Source organism: Lutjanus erythropterus, chromosome 13, assembly GCF_056507025.1.
Source record: "Lutjanus erythropterus isolate fLutEry1 chromosome 13, fLutEry1.hap2, whole genome shotgun sequence".
Taxonomy (NCBI): Eukaryota; Metazoa; Chordata; class Actinopteri; order Lutjaniformes; family Lutjanidae; genus Lutjanus; species Lutjanus erythropterus.
Genome location: NC_139329.1, coordinates 24,288,179 through 24,305,402, shown reverse-complemented (window position 1 = coordinate 24,305,402; position 17,224 = coordinate 24,288,179). Strand labels below are relative to the sequence as shown.

The 17,224-nt window shown below is 38.7% G+C and overlaps 2 protein-coding genes across 2 annotated transcripts; both read left to right on the top strand.

The window, feature by feature from the left end:
• Positions 1 to 474: 474 nt before the first annotated feature.
• Positions 475 to 6,400, top strand: LOC146316632 (kinesin-like protein KIF23). Its single transcript, XM_084734105.1, has 12 exons — positions 475 to 492; positions 1,367 to 1,449; positions 1,560 to 1,585; positions 1,794 to 1,955; positions 2,070 to 2,236; positions 2,329 to 2,502; positions 2,611 to 2,814; positions 3,646 to 3,996; positions 4,250 to 4,483; positions 5,371 to 5,459; positions 5,550 to 5,613; positions 6,326 to 6,400. The coding sequence occupies exons 1-12, from the start codon at positions 475 to 477 to the stop codon at positions 6,398 to 6,400; spliced, it is 1,647 nt and encodes a 548-aa protein (XP_084590231.1).
• Positions 6,401 to 8,661: 2,261 nt separating this feature from the next.
• morf4l1 (mortality factor 4 like 1) lies at positions 8,662 to 13,590 on the top strand. Its single transcript, XM_084734907.1, has 12 exons — positions 8,662 to 8,815; positions 10,265 to 10,311; positions 10,409 to 10,476; positions 10,571 to 10,657; positions 10,779 to 10,856; positions 10,985 to 11,010; positions 11,224 to 11,315; positions 11,527 to 11,628; positions 11,935 to 12,023; positions 12,159 to 12,331; positions 12,945 to 13,029; positions 13,110 to 13,590. The coding sequence occupies exons 1-12, from the start codon at positions 8,776 to 8,778 to the stop codon at positions 13,192 to 13,194; spliced, it is 972 nt and encodes a 323-aa protein (XP_084591033.1). The 5' UTR covers positions 8,662 to 8,775; the 3' UTR covers positions 13,195 to 13,590.
• The last annotated feature ends 3,634 nt before the right edge of the window (positions 13,591 to 17,224 follow it).

Genomic DNA, 17,224 nt, shown 5'->3' with positions numbered 1-17,224 from the left:
ATCTCTTACCTAGACCGTAAGAAATAAATATTCATAGTTTTACTTTCAGTGTGTTTACACAGGGACGTGCTTGCGCGCGAGCGGTTCAAACTTTTTCTAACTGACTGCGTCATTTCTAAAAGGGAACCACCGCCAACTGACAGGTAGGTTACATCGAGTCAAACGCTGCCTGATAAATGTTTAGAAAATGTATAATTTGTAATGTGAGCTAGAGTAGAGTGTTGTATCGTGTTCTTTATAATATCCAGTCCCTTTTGTGTAAATCCTGTCCATATCTAAGCTTGTTAACCCAAGTTCGTTATGAGTTTAGGCTAACGTTAACCTAATGTCAGAATGCTGAGTTAGCTAGGTTAGCATAATAAAGTGCTAACTGCTATTGTTATATTAACTTATCTCAGCTTTCCAAGCTAAGACAAGTGCATTTTGTATTGAAAGTAATTCAATGCTCTTTTGTCAAGGAAAAAAAAAGCTATTATGGGTACAGTATTTCAGGTATTAATTGTTATGTTGTATCATGTATATATTGGTTAATCATTGACTTCCTTAACAATTTAATGTTTGAATAATATATATATTTAGGATAATGATGACCCCAACTGAAACCCATGAAAACTTAATGCAATGTACTGCAAGTTCTCAAACCCAGGTCATGAAGTACTTTTCTTTATTATGTCCGAAATAATGAGTTGCTTAATGGATTGTGGATTCATCTTTTGATAGAGAATTTATTTACAAAAATTCTGATTATTAGTATCTAAGTAATTCAGCAAACAAAAAATGTAGGATGGATGTGGATTTGATTCTTGTCTCTGTTTTATATGATTGTAAACAAAATAAAATGATTATAATTACTTAAATATTCATCACATGAATTGATAATGAAAATAATTGTAAGGTTTTAGGCTCAGCCTGAACTTTCATACTTAAGGTCAGTCAAGTTTGCTAATAAATTAAACTCTTGACTCTAGTCTGACTTCACCCCGATAGTTCACCCAAAAATGAAATTTCACTCAATATCTACTCACTCTTGTGCTGATGTGAGGATGGGTGAAGATCTCCAGTTCACAAAACACAACCGGAGCTTCAGCGTTGCAGCCAACTCCAGTACAATTGAAGTGAATGGTGACCAGTTTTAAAATGTAAAAAAAGAACACAAAAAAAACACAAAATGTCTCCATACTGCTTGTGTGGTGTAATCCAAGTGTCCATAAGCCACAACATTAAAATTTGACCCAAAAAGACACCATTTACACCATGTTTTAGCCTAAATGTCAACTGTAGCCTCTCAGACCTGATCCGTGTGCACACGCCTGAAGCAGACAAAAATGGAGTTGTTTTTTGTAATGAAACTATTTTCTTCATACAGAGACCATTAAGTAAAAGGAAAGGAAGAATGAGGCGTGCTGCATCGAATAAGAAGATACCTGCTGCAGCACAGAAGAATGATGTGTGAGTGCAAGTCATTATGTATTTCACTTGTCATCTACTGTGATGTGTCCTGCCAAACAGATGTTGCACCTTTTAATTTTTTTAATGCTTGTATGTTTTTTCTTTTGTAGGAAACCCAAAAATAACAAACAAGAGAGTAAGTACATCATCTTTTACATTGACATAATTGATCGTGTTGAATGCATGAATACTCCAAATTATTATTCAGCAGGTTTTTGCGCAACTTATCTTTATATTTGGGCCAATGTTGTGTTTGTACATATTTCGTGTGTGGAATATTTTTAACGCTCAAACGTACAGAGAGGAGGTTTTAGCAGTTGAGTTAATTCTCTCTGTTTCCTCAGACGTGTCCTCTGTTATAAGCCACCTGGTGCACAACCTCCCACTTCTGCCCTCCTGTGAGCTGACCAACCCTTACGATGACGTCACCCTGCCCAGGCTGATCGAAGCTCTGCAGAACAGACACAGGATCAGGGAGATGATAATTGATGAATACAGCCAAGCAGGTACTGATCACATTCTAGCTCAGTCCTCAACTCTCAGCTTTAACAGTTCAGGTCACTTGAAAAGTTTTGTTTCCTGTCTTGGCTCACATGTTTTCTTCCCTCATGTTATTTCAGCTGACATGATGAAGTCCATAATTCAGGAAGTGGACAAAAACCTAATGTCCACTGACAGTGTTATTCATGAACAAAACAGCAAACTGGTAGAGAAGGACAGAATTATCCAGAACAACAAGGCAGAGATGGTACGCCTGGAGAGGAGAACTGAGACACAAGAACACAAGGTGAAGGACAAGATCATTCAAACCTCCTATAAATAGCTGGTTTGTAGATGTGTTGCTCAGTACCTTAAAAGTGGCACATGTTTCTGTTCCAGATTGACATCCTGCAGAAAACAACTAAATTTTATGAGGATGACAAGCGTTTACTGCAGCAGGAGCTAGAAACCAGAGAGCAGCAGCTGCAGAGGGAGCTGTCTGACAAGAGACACATGGAGCAGCGTATGCACAGTGTGGTCACAGAAACTGAGCTGAAGTGGGAGAAAGAATGTGTGAGTTACTCTTATTATATCACACACATGTTGAATTAAATCAGCCTCTGTGTACTATAGCTTGTTAAAGTGGCAAAGTTTGTTTACCACCTTGGATTATTGGCACAGGACAGACTTGTTACTGCGATGGAACTAGAGATGCAAAACAAGCTCTGGGTCAAAGACGAGAAACTGAAGCAGCTCAAGGCCATCGTGATGGAGAGCAAGACTCCAGGTCATCCTGATTCTCCACCTTATCAGACACACCCTGAGCTGTGGTCCAGAGAGGAATACCTCCCTGCAAAGAGATTGGCCTCGCCCTCACCAGTCCCTGTACGTTGTGTTGACAGTGCACATGAAGAGCGCCTGCCTAACTCCTGATTTATGTATCTGTTACTAAATATTGTTAGATGACATGATAGAAGCAATGGCAGTAGATGCATTACCAAACATCTGTACATTGTAATGTAGTACAGTGCATTAATTCTGCAGCACTTAACGACCATTGTGGGGTTCAAAGTTTAATATTCTTGATGAGAATCTGTCACAGACGTGTTGATAACTGGTAACTTTTAAGGTTATTTCTGCGGAATAGGGCTGCAACTAACTAATATTTCAGTTATTAATTGATCTATGGATACTTTTTTCAATTGCTCAAATGTTTAGTCTATAAAATATCAGAAAATGGCATTATGTCTATTCCCAAACGCAAAGATATTCAGTTTAAAATGATGTTATAACAACAGAGAAAAGCAGAAAATGTTCAGATTAAACCAGTGAAACTGTAATTGACAAATAATCAAAGTTCTTGCTGCTTAGCAACTGAAATAAGCAACTAATACAACTATTTTAAAAGCTGGACCTGTCAAATGTTTGGCATTTGCTTGAACAATAACCTCAACGATTAATCAAATAATTAACTGACTTATTTTCTGTCAACCCACTATTTGATTTGTTGACTAATTGGCCTCAACAAATTTTTTACACAGTTACCAAGGTAGAACTTTTATTGTAAGGGTGTTGTATTATATCACATTAGCCTGTGCGGGTGTCTGCTGCTGTTTCTGATGCACCAGCTACTGTAACATTTATGTTATTTTTTGTACCAACTGTATCTAATTGTGCATGTAAGTAACTGTTCAATCTTTCCACTTTCCTCCTCAGTGCCCTGCTGATTCTCATGTCAGGTCAGAATCTGGGTCAGAGCTAGAGACTGGGCCAGGGCCAGTCAGAGCCACAAGAGATGAAGAGAATGAAATGAACCCAAGGTCCACCTGCCCCATCCCCAGTGATAGTAGCCCCTTGTCTGTGACGAGCTGCATCTCTGCATGGCAGCAGTGGGCATCCCAGGACAGCGGCCAGAGTTACCATACCCCTAGGACAACCACGAGAACCCAGTCCCCAGCAGGCACCTCAGCCAGCCGGGCCAGGAGAAGAGCTATGTGTTTGTCTAGAAATGAAGAGGAGGCCAACTCCCCTATGACTGATCTAGACATAACTGAGAGAAGCTACAGGGTCAGTGAGCTAGCTACAGACAGCACCATGAGGTTGTATAGTGTATTATGCAGATTTGTTTTCCTACCACTAAATCTGAGAATGTAGGACCCTGTTTTCCTTAAATTTTAACTCCTACAGCTCAAGATATCTCCAGCCATCAGCCTCTTTCATGATGCATATCTTTGTTAGGATTTGATGTACTCCTTTGCCCTAGCATTATGTATTTTTAATTTTTTTTTCTCTCTTTGTTGATTGCCACCCTGCTCTGTAGACTGTGACGCCGGTGCGCCCGCTGCACCATCGCTCCCGCTGTGCTGGCGGAGAGAAATGGGTGGACCACAAGCCCTCCTCCAGCATGGACTTAGGTACAGTTTTGCAACCCGTCATCCCCAACGCCATCCAGGTGTCTGCACCCAGTGAGAAAACCCTGTCCAAATGTGACAAATATGTGTTAACACACCAGGAGGTCGCCTCTGATGGTGAGATACAGACCAAACTTATTAAGGTAAGCAAGCTGCAACATGATAGTTTTTCAAAATGTTTCCATCTAATAGTAAATTCATTCCCTTATAATCAGAAATATTTTCTATTTGGTTTAATTCAATATTCAGATGACATCATGTCATCACGTCACACAGCTGAAGCTGCTGTAGATGGTGTTTGGAGCAGTTCATGTTTTTATAATCAGGTATATGTTTCACATTGATGAAGCATGTCAATATCAATGTTAAGAGTTTATTTCTGTAACTTGACTCAACAATCTGTATAGTTTCATCAATCTCATCCATGCTTGACACCATTTTTATGGGTTTGGGACAGGAAGGTGACTACCAGCCAGCACATGTGGATCAGGAACAACATATACCTTATATTTGTCACATTTATGACTTTGGGATATACTTAAGATAATTTATTTTCTGAAATGGGGACTCTGTAGACTATTTTAAATTGCATTAATGAGAAGATGAGTGCACCTGCTTGAGAATGTTATTTCAGAAGGAGAGGCCTATTGTCTTGTTCCTGAGCTGCTTTGGCTCACTTCAGACCTGATATTAAATCATAGAGAACAAATGCTGATCGTTTGGTTAATGGATTGAAGGCAAGCACCAGATCCATAAAGTTTGTGTCAGGCATCTTGGCAAAGCAGGATATTTAAGACTGTACAAAGTGTCTGACCTGTAAATATCTAAAGAAAGGAGACATTTGGTTAAATCTCCCAGGTCTTTAAAGCATTTTATGTCTTTTCTTTCTTTTCTTTTTTTTCTTTCTTTTGCAAGTTGGAACCCGTTTTTTATTTTTCCTGTGCCGGGCCCACAATTTGGTTACAAGATGTAAGTTGTAACCTAGTATTTTAAGTCGGCTATTCCCTTTTACTTGTTCTTCATGTTTGAGGGTGAGGTGATTAAAACCAGAGGAGGAGGACAGGCTGTCCAGTTCACCGACATCGAGACACTGAAACAGAAGCTCACCACAGTCCAGAGGTAGAAGCCAACAGCCAGTAATTAGCTGCTGATTTTCAGGATGGTTATAATGATGTTATTAAATTTTTTACCATTTACATTTGTCTGTAGACGCAAAGTAAGATCTTCACAGGGCAAACCTCCTAATGAAGATCATGGAAATGTGGAAAGGAAGGTAGGATAATAATATTGATTAGTCTCCCATAAACTACAGTTGCACATGTGTCTCAGTATATAAAGCAGATGGATCATGTCACTACATCACATCACTACAGCAAATTGTTGCACAAAGTCTGTCTCCAGTTTGTTTACATCTGATTCCACATGAGATGACATGATATTACATCCTGCGAGATCCTATAAGATTCCATGAGATCTCGCAATTTTATTAGTATTTAATAGTCAGCACCCACTAAATATAGACTCAAATGTTACGTAGAGTTAAATTGTGCAGAGATGTTTTATATAGGTCATTTTTAAAAATGATGATGAATAATGAACGAATTGAGATATCAGCATAAAAACTTCGGCACGTGTTCAGGAGTGTTTACTAATTAAAGTGCATTGCCATCATCACCAGTAGGGGACACCACAAATATGAAAAGTTTGTATCTCTTTATTGACTGCATAGATTTGTACAATCATGACTTGGATCACGATTCAGTCGATGCAGGAATTTTGGTAATGATGAGTGTGACTTATTAAAACAAATCTAAATTTCTAGACATTTCACAATCCAAACTTACAAGCAGTTATTGCAGTGTTTCAAGTGTTTATCATCATTGTGCTGCTGCTAATGCATCTCTCAGTTGACATCATTCAGACGAATGTTAATTTTCCCAGCATTTCAGATTAGATGTGGGTCCCAATTTGTCTTTTGTTTGCAGTGTTCTACAGCTGTGGAGATGAGAGCTGGATCAAACATGGCTCCTGGCTATGGGCATCATCAGGTCACCAAGTAAGCTGTCATCTTTTACAGATCACATCTTAGAATAGCATTTTGTCTGCAGTAGACAGTATTTCATTAACTCTGTTCCCTTTTACAGGCGCAGAAAACGCTAAAACCAGCTGCTCATGTGGCTTTTGTGAAATGGACTAAACATCTACATTTAGTTTCAGTTATTATATTTAACCATTCTCCTCACATTTATATATGCAAACATGTATATAGTATATGGGTCACCAAAGCTCCTATAGAAAACAAGTGTTATTTGATGTTGATGTTTGAATGTTGTGAAGTTACCACAGTATTGATTGTTGTCCTCCACATACTGTCTGTCTGACTGGTGTGTTATATTGAGTTTCCAATAGAGTTTGAATAATCCAGTTCCTTTTAAATTTCTTTATATATATTGCTTCTGAGCTCTCCTGTCTTCAACCCAGGAATAAAATTCCTTTGCAGCATCATTTTGTTGTGTTTATATACACAGAAGAATACAATTCAAACTTCACAGCATAATACACAACCCTCCAAGCAGTTAGCTGAACACTGGGTGGCAGCACAGTACAGGATCGCAGTGCATAGATCACTGGGGTCCGGTTGCACTGCAGGAAATACTTGAGAGGCTCAGGGTGCCTGACTTAGCTGAGGATACATCCCTCATACTGCACTATTCTGCAAGCAAGCATGTTAATATGTCAAGAAATACTAACTGTGAATGTCACTGAAGACAAGCCCAGATTTCAAGTTTCATCTGTGATAAATCTTAATGCTTCACTGTTGCACAGACCACTGCTGTGCTGCTTTTTAACAACAACAGCAGTCAGCAGAAGAGTTGATGGGTTAATAAGGAGAGATGACTGGTTTATGTATGGGAGATCCTGTGCCAAGAGTGTAGCAATATTCTGTCATATAAACAAAGTCTGCTTTCAATTACTTTACAGAAATTGCTTTCCTGTGTTCATGCTTGATTAGATATTCATTATCTTAAACAAGAACCCTTTTATATAAATCCATATTAAATTAGTCTTGTTTGGCTGCCTTCAGGTCAAGTCAGCTGGGTCCCAGGCATCAAAGAGCCTGACTTTGTCATGGACCTGACTTTTCTGTGGTTGGTTCTCCACTTAGTTTGGTGGCCTAGTCAATAACCTATGATTGTTTTTTAAACCACACCATAAAAGTACTCATTGGGTGACAAACTAGCCTCTGTGTACAATTATTGGATTATTTAGCTATGTTTTATACTGTGGGAGATAATTTCATCCATAATAATGCATCAGTACATGGAGCAAATGTGCTTGATTACTTTCCACCACTGTATTTGTGTTTCTGTTGCTTTTGTCTGATAAAAACTTTACTGTAAATTATTGATTGAATGATGATGATTCAATGATGCATATCAAACCACTGCCAGCAGACAGGAGTTTGAAATCTGCTTCAGAACTCGTGAAATGTCAGTGTCCAGTTTTGCTGTCTGTTATCAACTGAGCATCAGCAGTCTAATGACCATCTGAAGCTGGTGGTACAGTCATCCAGGCTTTGAGTAGACAGTTGAAATCTCATCCAGCACCAGTCTGGCTGGGTTTCAATTGGAAAGTACTGGAGAGTGACTAACATGGAGCCTCTTGGAGAGGGTCAAGAGCCAAGAGCAACCAGTGGCCATTAAATTCACTCCTATGAGATATCGAGTGCTTTGCTTTTTGACCAGGCTCTGTTTGATGTGCTGCACCACACTATTATCCCCAGCTCCTCACTGCTGTAAGCCCTCCACAACCAAGTGGTGTGAGCATTATAAAGATGTTATTATGAAACTCCTGGTGGGCCCCTGGTCACCATTAGCATTTTCAAAGACCCACAATAAGCATAAAATTGAGACTTAATAGATTAATAGATAATAATCATGCTGTTTAATCAGCATCTGTACATGTCACACCTGTTATCTTGGAAAAGGAGAAGTGCTCAATAAACAGGATTGTAACAAATTTGTGAACAAAATTTGAAGGAAGTAAACCGTTTGTGTGCACAGATCAAGTCATGAAAAAAGAGGGCAAAAACAAAACAGTTGTGTTTATCTCTCAGGTGTTCAATGCATAGGTCCAACTTGGAAGTAATTAGGAAAAACAGTCTTAACGGTCCCACGATTTAATATTGGCAAGGATGAATAACACGTTTGAAAACAACACAAATCCAGATTTACAGCACATAAAGTTAAACACTCAAAAGAGGGCTATTTTCATCTACATCTAGCGCTCCATAAGTTGACTTTGAGGCACATCGTTTGTCGTCGCGGTATTAATGCGTCATCCCGGCGATTATGACGTTTTTAGAGAGCGGCGCCGTTTCAGACTGGAATGGGAGCTAGCGATTTTTCCCATATTTTGATAGTTTAATCTGTGAATGGCGCCGAAACAGGACCCGAAACCTAAATTTCAAGAAGGTAAGAAGCTGTATGTTTTAATTCCTGACAGATCTGTGGTGGCGGTCAGCGTTGGAGCCGTCGGACAGATCCCAAATGTTAGCTAGCTTCATTATCTAAACAACACTGCCGCCGCCGAACAGCTAGCTTTAGCCTTCATTGTTGTTGTTGATCATTTTTATTCGCCACATTAGTCACATATTAAGCATTTTTCTTTACAGCACAGTGTAATGTCAGCAGTAGCATCCATACTTTGAGCTCCCAGCGATATTGTCACTCGCTAACTAAAAGCACTGGCTTCATTCATGCAGCATTAGCTCCTTGCTTTCACCGCCCACCTCTCTGTTCTCAGTTAGCTGCATCCTAGCTAGTTGGCTAACTGATGGTGTCAGATCTTTTTCTCAGTAGCTTTCTCTAAGAAATGCCAATGCATTATGTATTGAACATGCTTTAGTGGTCTGTGTTGGTGTGTCTGATTAGCCTTTCACATGTCAAAGAATCTAGTATGTGTACAGTATTTCAGGAATTACTGTATATCATATTTTCATTATTTATTAGTTGAGATCGTTAATCGTTTTTTTTTTTTTTAAATTAAAGTCATTATATCAAGTTATTTATTTAAAATGGTACATAAAATTACGGACCTAATAATTTTATATTTTGATATACATTTTGGATACTAATGTCTCAGTTGAAATTTGATTAAATTAACTCACGTCCAGGGCATGAAGTCATTTTATTTAGTAGGACAGAAATTATTAGTCAGTTAAATGATTGTGGATTGATCATTTGACAGAAAATTAATTGACAATCAGTACTCAAGTAATTTAGCAAACATAAAGTGGTCAGCTTCCTAGTGTGTGTCTGGGATTTAAGACGACATAATTAGATTTAATTAATTATTCAATAGATGAATACATAACGAAAATACGTTTTAGATCCCTACGTGTAGTTGCTGGTGCGTGAGAAGTTGTAGAATTTGAATTTAAGCATAACAATTGTTCAGCCTATTCGGGTGGAATAATAAATTGAAATTTTATCCAAATCTCATTATTTCAATATTTGCTAAAGGTGGAATATGTGTCAAAATACAGCATTAAATTAAATGTTGTTGTGCTGCAGAGATGTGCTGGCATACACACCATATTGTGCAAATTTAAGAATACATGTTATGTTACAGATCCCCCATAAAAATCACAAAATTTGATGTTTTTCAATGAAAATGAGAGTAGTGATGTAAAAATTATTATTCCTTCTAATATCACATATCCTGTCGCAATTGCAATATCAGTCAAAATCATTGCAATTAGATATTATTTCAAAATCATTCAACCTTACAGTCTATTATAGCTTCATCATGAACCTTCAGCGTGTGTGTGTGTATGCAAGTGGTTTAGTCACCTTTACAGTTTCATCTTGTTTTACTTGGACTGCTCTCATTGTGATTTTAACTGACCACATTCTGTTCAGGTGAAAGAGTGCTGTGTTTTCATGGGCCATTGCTCTACGAAGCTAAGGTAGGCTGATTTAGTTATCCTGTTTCTCTGATCATGTAATCCTCTTCTTTGTCTCTGAGATAAAGATTTTAACAGTGAATTATGTTTCTCTTCACAGTGTGTTAAGATAAACATCAAGGACAAACAAATCAAATACTTTATTCATTACAGTGGGTGGAATAAGAAGTGAGTTTTTGGTTCAGATGAATCAATTATTTACTATTTGTACTGTGAAGATTTTCCAAGCGCTTGATTTCTTGCTTGGTGTTTTATCTTCCAGCTGGGACGAATGGGTTCCTGAAAGCAGAGTGCTTAAGTATGTGGACAGTAATCTGCAGAAACAGAAAGAGCTTCAGAGGGCCAATCAGTAAGTCTGTTCTCTCTTTTTAATGGTAGTTTTTACAAACTATGTCAGATCTGTGTTCTGAAATCTCCTTAATTAACCTATGTATATAAAAGTAATTGAACTTGTTTTGTTTTTTGTTCAGAGACCATTATGTAGAAGGGAGAATGAGGGGTGCTGCGCCGAATAAGAAGATACCTGCTGCACCGCAGAAAAATGATGTGTGAGTGCAAGTCATTACTTACTCCACCTGTCAGTTGCTGTGATCTCTCCTGCCAAACTGTTTCAGAGGTGCCAAACCTGTAATTGATTTTACTTTTTTATTTTAACGCTGTATTTTTTCTTTTGTAGGAAAACCAAAAAGAACAAACAAAAGAGTAAGTATATCATGTATTATTTACATAATTGTCAGTAAATGCATGAACCCTCCAAATTATCAATCAGCAGGTTTTTGCTGAAAGCGCGTTTCTATCATCATTTTATGGAAGCTGTAAATTATTGAGACAGTAACAGCATAATTAGAGTCAGGGATATCAGGGTGCCACAAAACTTAGTCATTATGCTAATTAAGTATGTGTCTGTCTGTGTAGCTCCTGGTGCAGGAGAGGGGACTAGTTCAGGAGGAGACCCAACCCACCCTCCACGAAAGAAGAGGGCGCGTGTTGATCCAACAGTTGAAAGTGTAAGTCCATAAATCTACTGTATGTTGCTTTCGGTCATGATATGTTTGCTGTACAGAGCTGCACTGAAACTGAGTATGGTGTTTTATTCTCTGAGGTTGCAGCTGTACAGGAGAAACACTCTGAGCTCTTCAGTTACATTAAGATTGACATGATAATGCTAGAAAGCTTCTTCTCATGACTTATTTCATGAATCTGTTCCTGTCTGCTCAGGAGGAGACCTTCATAAATCGAGTGGAGGTCAAAGTGAAAATACCAGAGGAGCTGAAACCTTGGCTTGTTGATGACTGGGACCTGATTACAAGACAAAAACAGGTGAGTAATCTCTGACTTTAACGAAGCATTTTTGTAATATATTTACTGTAATAAATCATAAAATGACCATGATTTGTTGTCAGAGATTAGGGAACCATGCTGTTTTGAAATTTCTAGCTTATTTTGGGACTTGCTATCTGGACTACAGTTATTGTCATTTTTGGATACACACTTGTTATATAGTGCTACTTTTAAAACTAAGTTTAACTCTTTTCATAGCATTTTATTGGTTAATATTGTCACATTTATGTGCACTATTACATTTCTGAAGTTATCTGTCTATTTCTTTTTGTTTTATGCCTTCAGCTTTTCCACCTACCTGCCAAAAAGAACGTGGACGCAGTCCTTGAAGATTATGCAAACTACAAGAAATCAAGAGGGAACTCTGACAGCAAGTAAAATGCTTGTCATTATTTCTCTTTCAACATTTACTAAGCTGTTGTAGATCACACATACAATACAAAAATCCATTCTCCATGTTAAATCTCTGTGTGTCATAGAGATATAACTTGTTTTCCTCCACTGCTCAGGGAGTTTGCCGTGAACGAGGTGGTTGCTGGTGTCCGAGAATATTTCAACGTCATGCTTGGGACGCAACTTCTCTACAAATTTGAGAGGCCGCAGTACGCAGACATCCTGGCCAATCACCCAGATACGTCAATGTCTCAGATCTATGGCGCACCTCACCTACTCAGACTCTTTGGTAAAAACATCTGCTCAACAGTACTCTGCTGAAGTGTTTATTATAGAAAACAGCAACTTTAATGCAGTGTGGTTTAAAAACATCAAGAGCAGCCAGGTATTTTCAGGTTTATACACTAATGAAAACTTAGGTATGAATATTACATTCAATCTCTGTGTCATTCTGTCAATAAATATTCATAAATCTTACACATTAGACCTTTAACAATGAGCTGCCATTGCCATATTGACTTCTGAATTTTGACTTTTAAAACCTTTTTAATAATCTGATGATATTTGGAAATTCATCTTCCATAACAGCTCCCTAACCTAGTATTATATTACCCTCTTGTACATAAAAAATGAATACTTTTGTAAGTCAAATCAAGTAGATTCCCACATAGATATTAGACTTGAGAGTGCAGACTGTTTCTTTCAAGTACCTTTTGTACGGCCCCATATTCATCTGTATCTGCCACCATGACCTGTGCTCTGTGCAATTTAATTACTTGAATTACCTCCTTGTGTGGTTCAGTAAAGTGGAAATATTGAAGTATTTCTAGAGTTATTATAAATAAAGACGAGACTGGAGGTCGTGCGCTGTGTAATATTCTGTCTTTGTTTGCTTTTCAAAGTGAGAATTGGAGCCATGCTTGCATACACTCCCCTTGATGAGAAGAGCCTTGCACTGCTGCTCAGTTATCTACAAGACTTCCTCAAGTGAGTATTCATAGAACTGTTAAAAAGGCTCTTATTGATTCATCTGCAGCAGAAATGAGTATAATGTTTCTCTGTTTCAGATATCTTGTAAAGAACTCTGCATCGCTCTTCAATGCAAGTGACTATGAAGTTGCTCCTCCAGAGTACCACCGCAAGGCAGTTTAAGGTTTTTTATTTTGCGATCTGAAGCCTTTGTGTGTTGACATTTGGAGATGACACTCTCACCTGTCGAAAGGATGCGATTTCACAAAAAGCCTTTTGGAGAACGGATTGTGCGAGGTCTGTTGATTAGAGGAATCAGAGCACGATGTCACACTAATCCCTGGACAAATTCATTTTCTTTCATGTGGAAAGCTGCTGAGTACGCTCTTCCTGTATTGGTATGTTTTTCAGTACCACTTTTTAGTTTCTATGATACTTGTTTTGTCCCGTGTTTACCAAGATCTTTTGAAAAGGAATTTCATCATGATTATTTTTTGTGTCCCCTTTTGGTTCAGATGCTGGCTAAATTTGTCTTGTAGGCTGTCATCATTTTCTAATAAAAGTCTTTCACTCTCAGAATGTTGGTCTTTGTTTTAAAGCTGATTTAAGATAATTAGATCAAGGTTGAATTTATTGCCTTCTCATTGTTTATGGGGGAATTGAATATTTTAGTCTGACAGAAGTAGTTAGTCCTGAATTGAAAATATTGGATCTCCTGTATATGAACAGATAGAAAATGTCAATTTTTGGAAAGAATATTAATTTAAGCTATACTATTGAAACACATAATAGATCCTGGCATCCATGAGGTGGACTGCAATGATGTAATTAAATGCACCTATCAAAGTAGGCCCAGTAAAATTTCTTGTTTTTGGTTGTTTTAAGTGCATGACAACATTGTGGAAAGCATGTTTACAGAGACAGACATTTTCAGAGAGCCCTTTTCAACCCTTTTCCCTCTATTGCTCTCTTCAAAGCCACCAGACTCCGTGGACAAAAACAGTAATTTCTTTAAATTACTGCTTTCATAAAAGGACTCTGGTGGCTTTGAAGAGAGCAATACAACAGCTTTGGTACTGAAAGAACTGTCTGAAAAAGTCTGTTTCTCCATAATGTTGTCGGATAACAATCTGAGCCTGCCAGTGGCAAAAACAGGCACTTTAAAGAAGTTGTTGTGTTGCGCATGCTAAATGGGGAATGCGGTCCAAAATAGGGAGTTGGTTCCATGGACTGTACATTAAATAGGTTGAAATCCTATTTAATAAACAATCTATTGTAGAATCGAGTTGTTTACCCCCGTCCCCTCCTCTCCAGACTCGGGGAAGCTCAGGCAGGCTGCAGGAACACTGCCGGAGCACAAGAGCAGCAACATCATAGAGAAGTTGATCAGCTGTTTATAACTATCAATTGTCTGTAAATATAAAGTTAATCCCGTCATTCTGAAAATAAAAGCCCACTGCTCTGAAAATTCACAGTCTGGAGTTTGAGTTAAGTGACTGCCTGACTTTCTGCCAGACTCCATTAACATATATTGGTCAGTTTAACCGTACAAACATCTGTGGCTTCTCCAAGATTATTAATGATTTCTTACGACTCACAAACAGACGCTTACTCATTTTGCAAACATTCTGCATTAATTTGAACGTGAAACAGGCAAACAAATACAGTTGTTGTGGCCCAGAATAGAAATTTCAAAGGACACTGTGGCCAAAGCTCTTTTGTTTGACTTATTAAAGTAAATATATTACAGATTTCTCCTTTAAGTGGACATACTTTGATGGGCACATTTACCCCCAAGGATTATGTGGTTGCCAGTTGAGGTGATCTGCTGGACCGATTCCAAAACCTTTTGTACTTATTAGTCATGTAGATCCCAAAAGATGTCAGACAGTATTCTGCAACAGCTGGATTTAGATGTCTGTCTGTCTATTAGTATGATCTAAGCCATGGTCAAATCCTATATTTGTGAAACTGGACCCCTGACGTTAACTGAAGCAAGGCAGGGCAGCTCCTCTGTAAACTGCTGCAGGAAAACCCTGCACACAGAGTCAGAGGAGGTCTAATCAGGCAACTTAACTGAAAACAGCTGTGTAGGTCTATTGAGACTTTGCATATGCACATAATTTGAAATCACTGTTGTTTCAATAGTTGTTTTTGTTGAACAGCTTTCTTCTCACTATCCTGCTGTTGGCCTGTTCCTCCACTCTGTCACAGCTCTGCTGGGATTAACAGGTACTTGATTAATCTCTAAAACTGTGTGCTTATGTCCACTTGCCTGTCTGGCTTGTTTCATTAAGTTGCGATGTTTGAGTAGCATCTGAGCACACACCGCAGTCTGCTTTATTTCAGCTAACTGTGGCTCAGTGACTGCAGCCAAGATTCCAACCATATCCAAAAAATGACAGATAACTTATGACTTACTTAACGCTGAACTGGACATGTGGTCTTAATTTAAACATTTAAAGAAACGTTCTTGGACCTGTGCTGTCGTTCTGCCTCAAAGCTTTTATTACTCCACTTAAAAAATAATTTCAAGCAAAGTGGTGAATGTGATCAAGCTCTGGGGTTACATAGACACCTGTAAGCTTTTTCCTTGTATGCTGGCTGAGATTGTTTTCCTGTTCTGATGGCGTAGATTCACCAAACTGAGGTGCCAGTGGTGGAACAACATCCCAGTGATGGAAAGCATGTGGTGCAGTCAGTTTATTTTGCTGAGGAAAGAAATGTAATAGTCTATTGAAACCAGGCCAGTTCCTCCCCTCACCTCTCTCCTCTGAAATGTGTTGAGCAGAATCCCCTCCAGCCGGCTTCTTTTCCACTGTTGTGACTTCCCTGACATGAAAAATAGAAGCTAAATATTAGTTTCAGACTGATTTGTGGTCTCATTGGTGTCAGCTGCTCACAGTTGTTATGGCAAGAACAATTCAGGCCGTTTCAAGAAGAATTTCTTTAATCCAATTTCCCCCAGCCTTAACTAGAACCATATGCATTTTCACTGGAGTGTGCTTTGAGATCACAGCGCCCTGATGGCTTTTAACAGCCCATCAGAAAGACTGACACGCACACAGGACTCCTCTGCAGATCCGTTCAGGGAGACACCTCAGTGCCGGCTCCTTTCTTAGCTCCATTTACCGCTGCGATTAGCACTTTACGTTAGATGCAGGGTCACTAAGAGGCCTTCCTCTGGTGTGAGGGCTTTTATGTGACCCTGGTGACACGGAGCCTCGGTGCTGTCATTACCTCACAGATGACAGATACATATGCATGATACAGCGATGGCTAATGAGGCTGGTTCAAGTCTGAGTGATGGTTTCAGCAGGTTTTCCTTCACACGTGTCTGTTTTGGTCTGCACACTTCAGACACACTTCAGACAGGTCTGCAGGAGCCACCGGAGTTCATTGCCCTTTGGGGATGATCATAGACAGGATCTAGCAGAATATTTTAACATCCATGTGTGGTTCTGTTTAATATATTAGAGAAAATATGCTTTTGCACTTTTATATCTAAAAAAATTACTGGTTGAAAGACATTACATTTACTCAGGTAATGTACCTTCACGCAGTTTTAAGGAACTTTACTTGAGCTTTTACACTACTATACTCCACTAAACTTAAGAGTTGAATATTGTACTTTTTACAGCTCTACATTTTTTGACAGATATAATAAAGTGAAAGTTCACCCAGTTCACAAAACACTCTCGGAGCTTCAGTGGAAAACAGCGTTGCAACCAAATCCAGTACAATTGAAATGAATGGTGACCAGTTTTAAAATGTAAAAAAAGAACACAAAAAAAATCACAAAATGTCTCCATACTGCTTGTGTGGTGTAATCCAAGTGTCTGTAAGCCGTGACATTAAAATTTGACCCAAAAAGACGTCATTTACGTCATATTTTCAGCCTAAATGTCAACTGTAGCCTCTCAGACTGGATCCACGTGCACACGCCTGAAGCGGGTACACAAGCTCTGTGCTTCTTACGCAGTAATAGTAAAACAAGAAAACACTCACAGGAGTCACTTTGCTGTCTAATAATTTTTCAGGTGTGTTTTGCTTCCTGCTACTCTTGCACACTTTAAAGGTGCTATGTGAATTTTTCAGGAAATCCTCGTTGTTAATGACACCGGTGGCCACAAAGTGAACTGCAGCATCTTGGATATCAGCCCGAGCAGTGACAAACATGAGACTGAACGTAATTGGCTGGCAACCTGTAGAC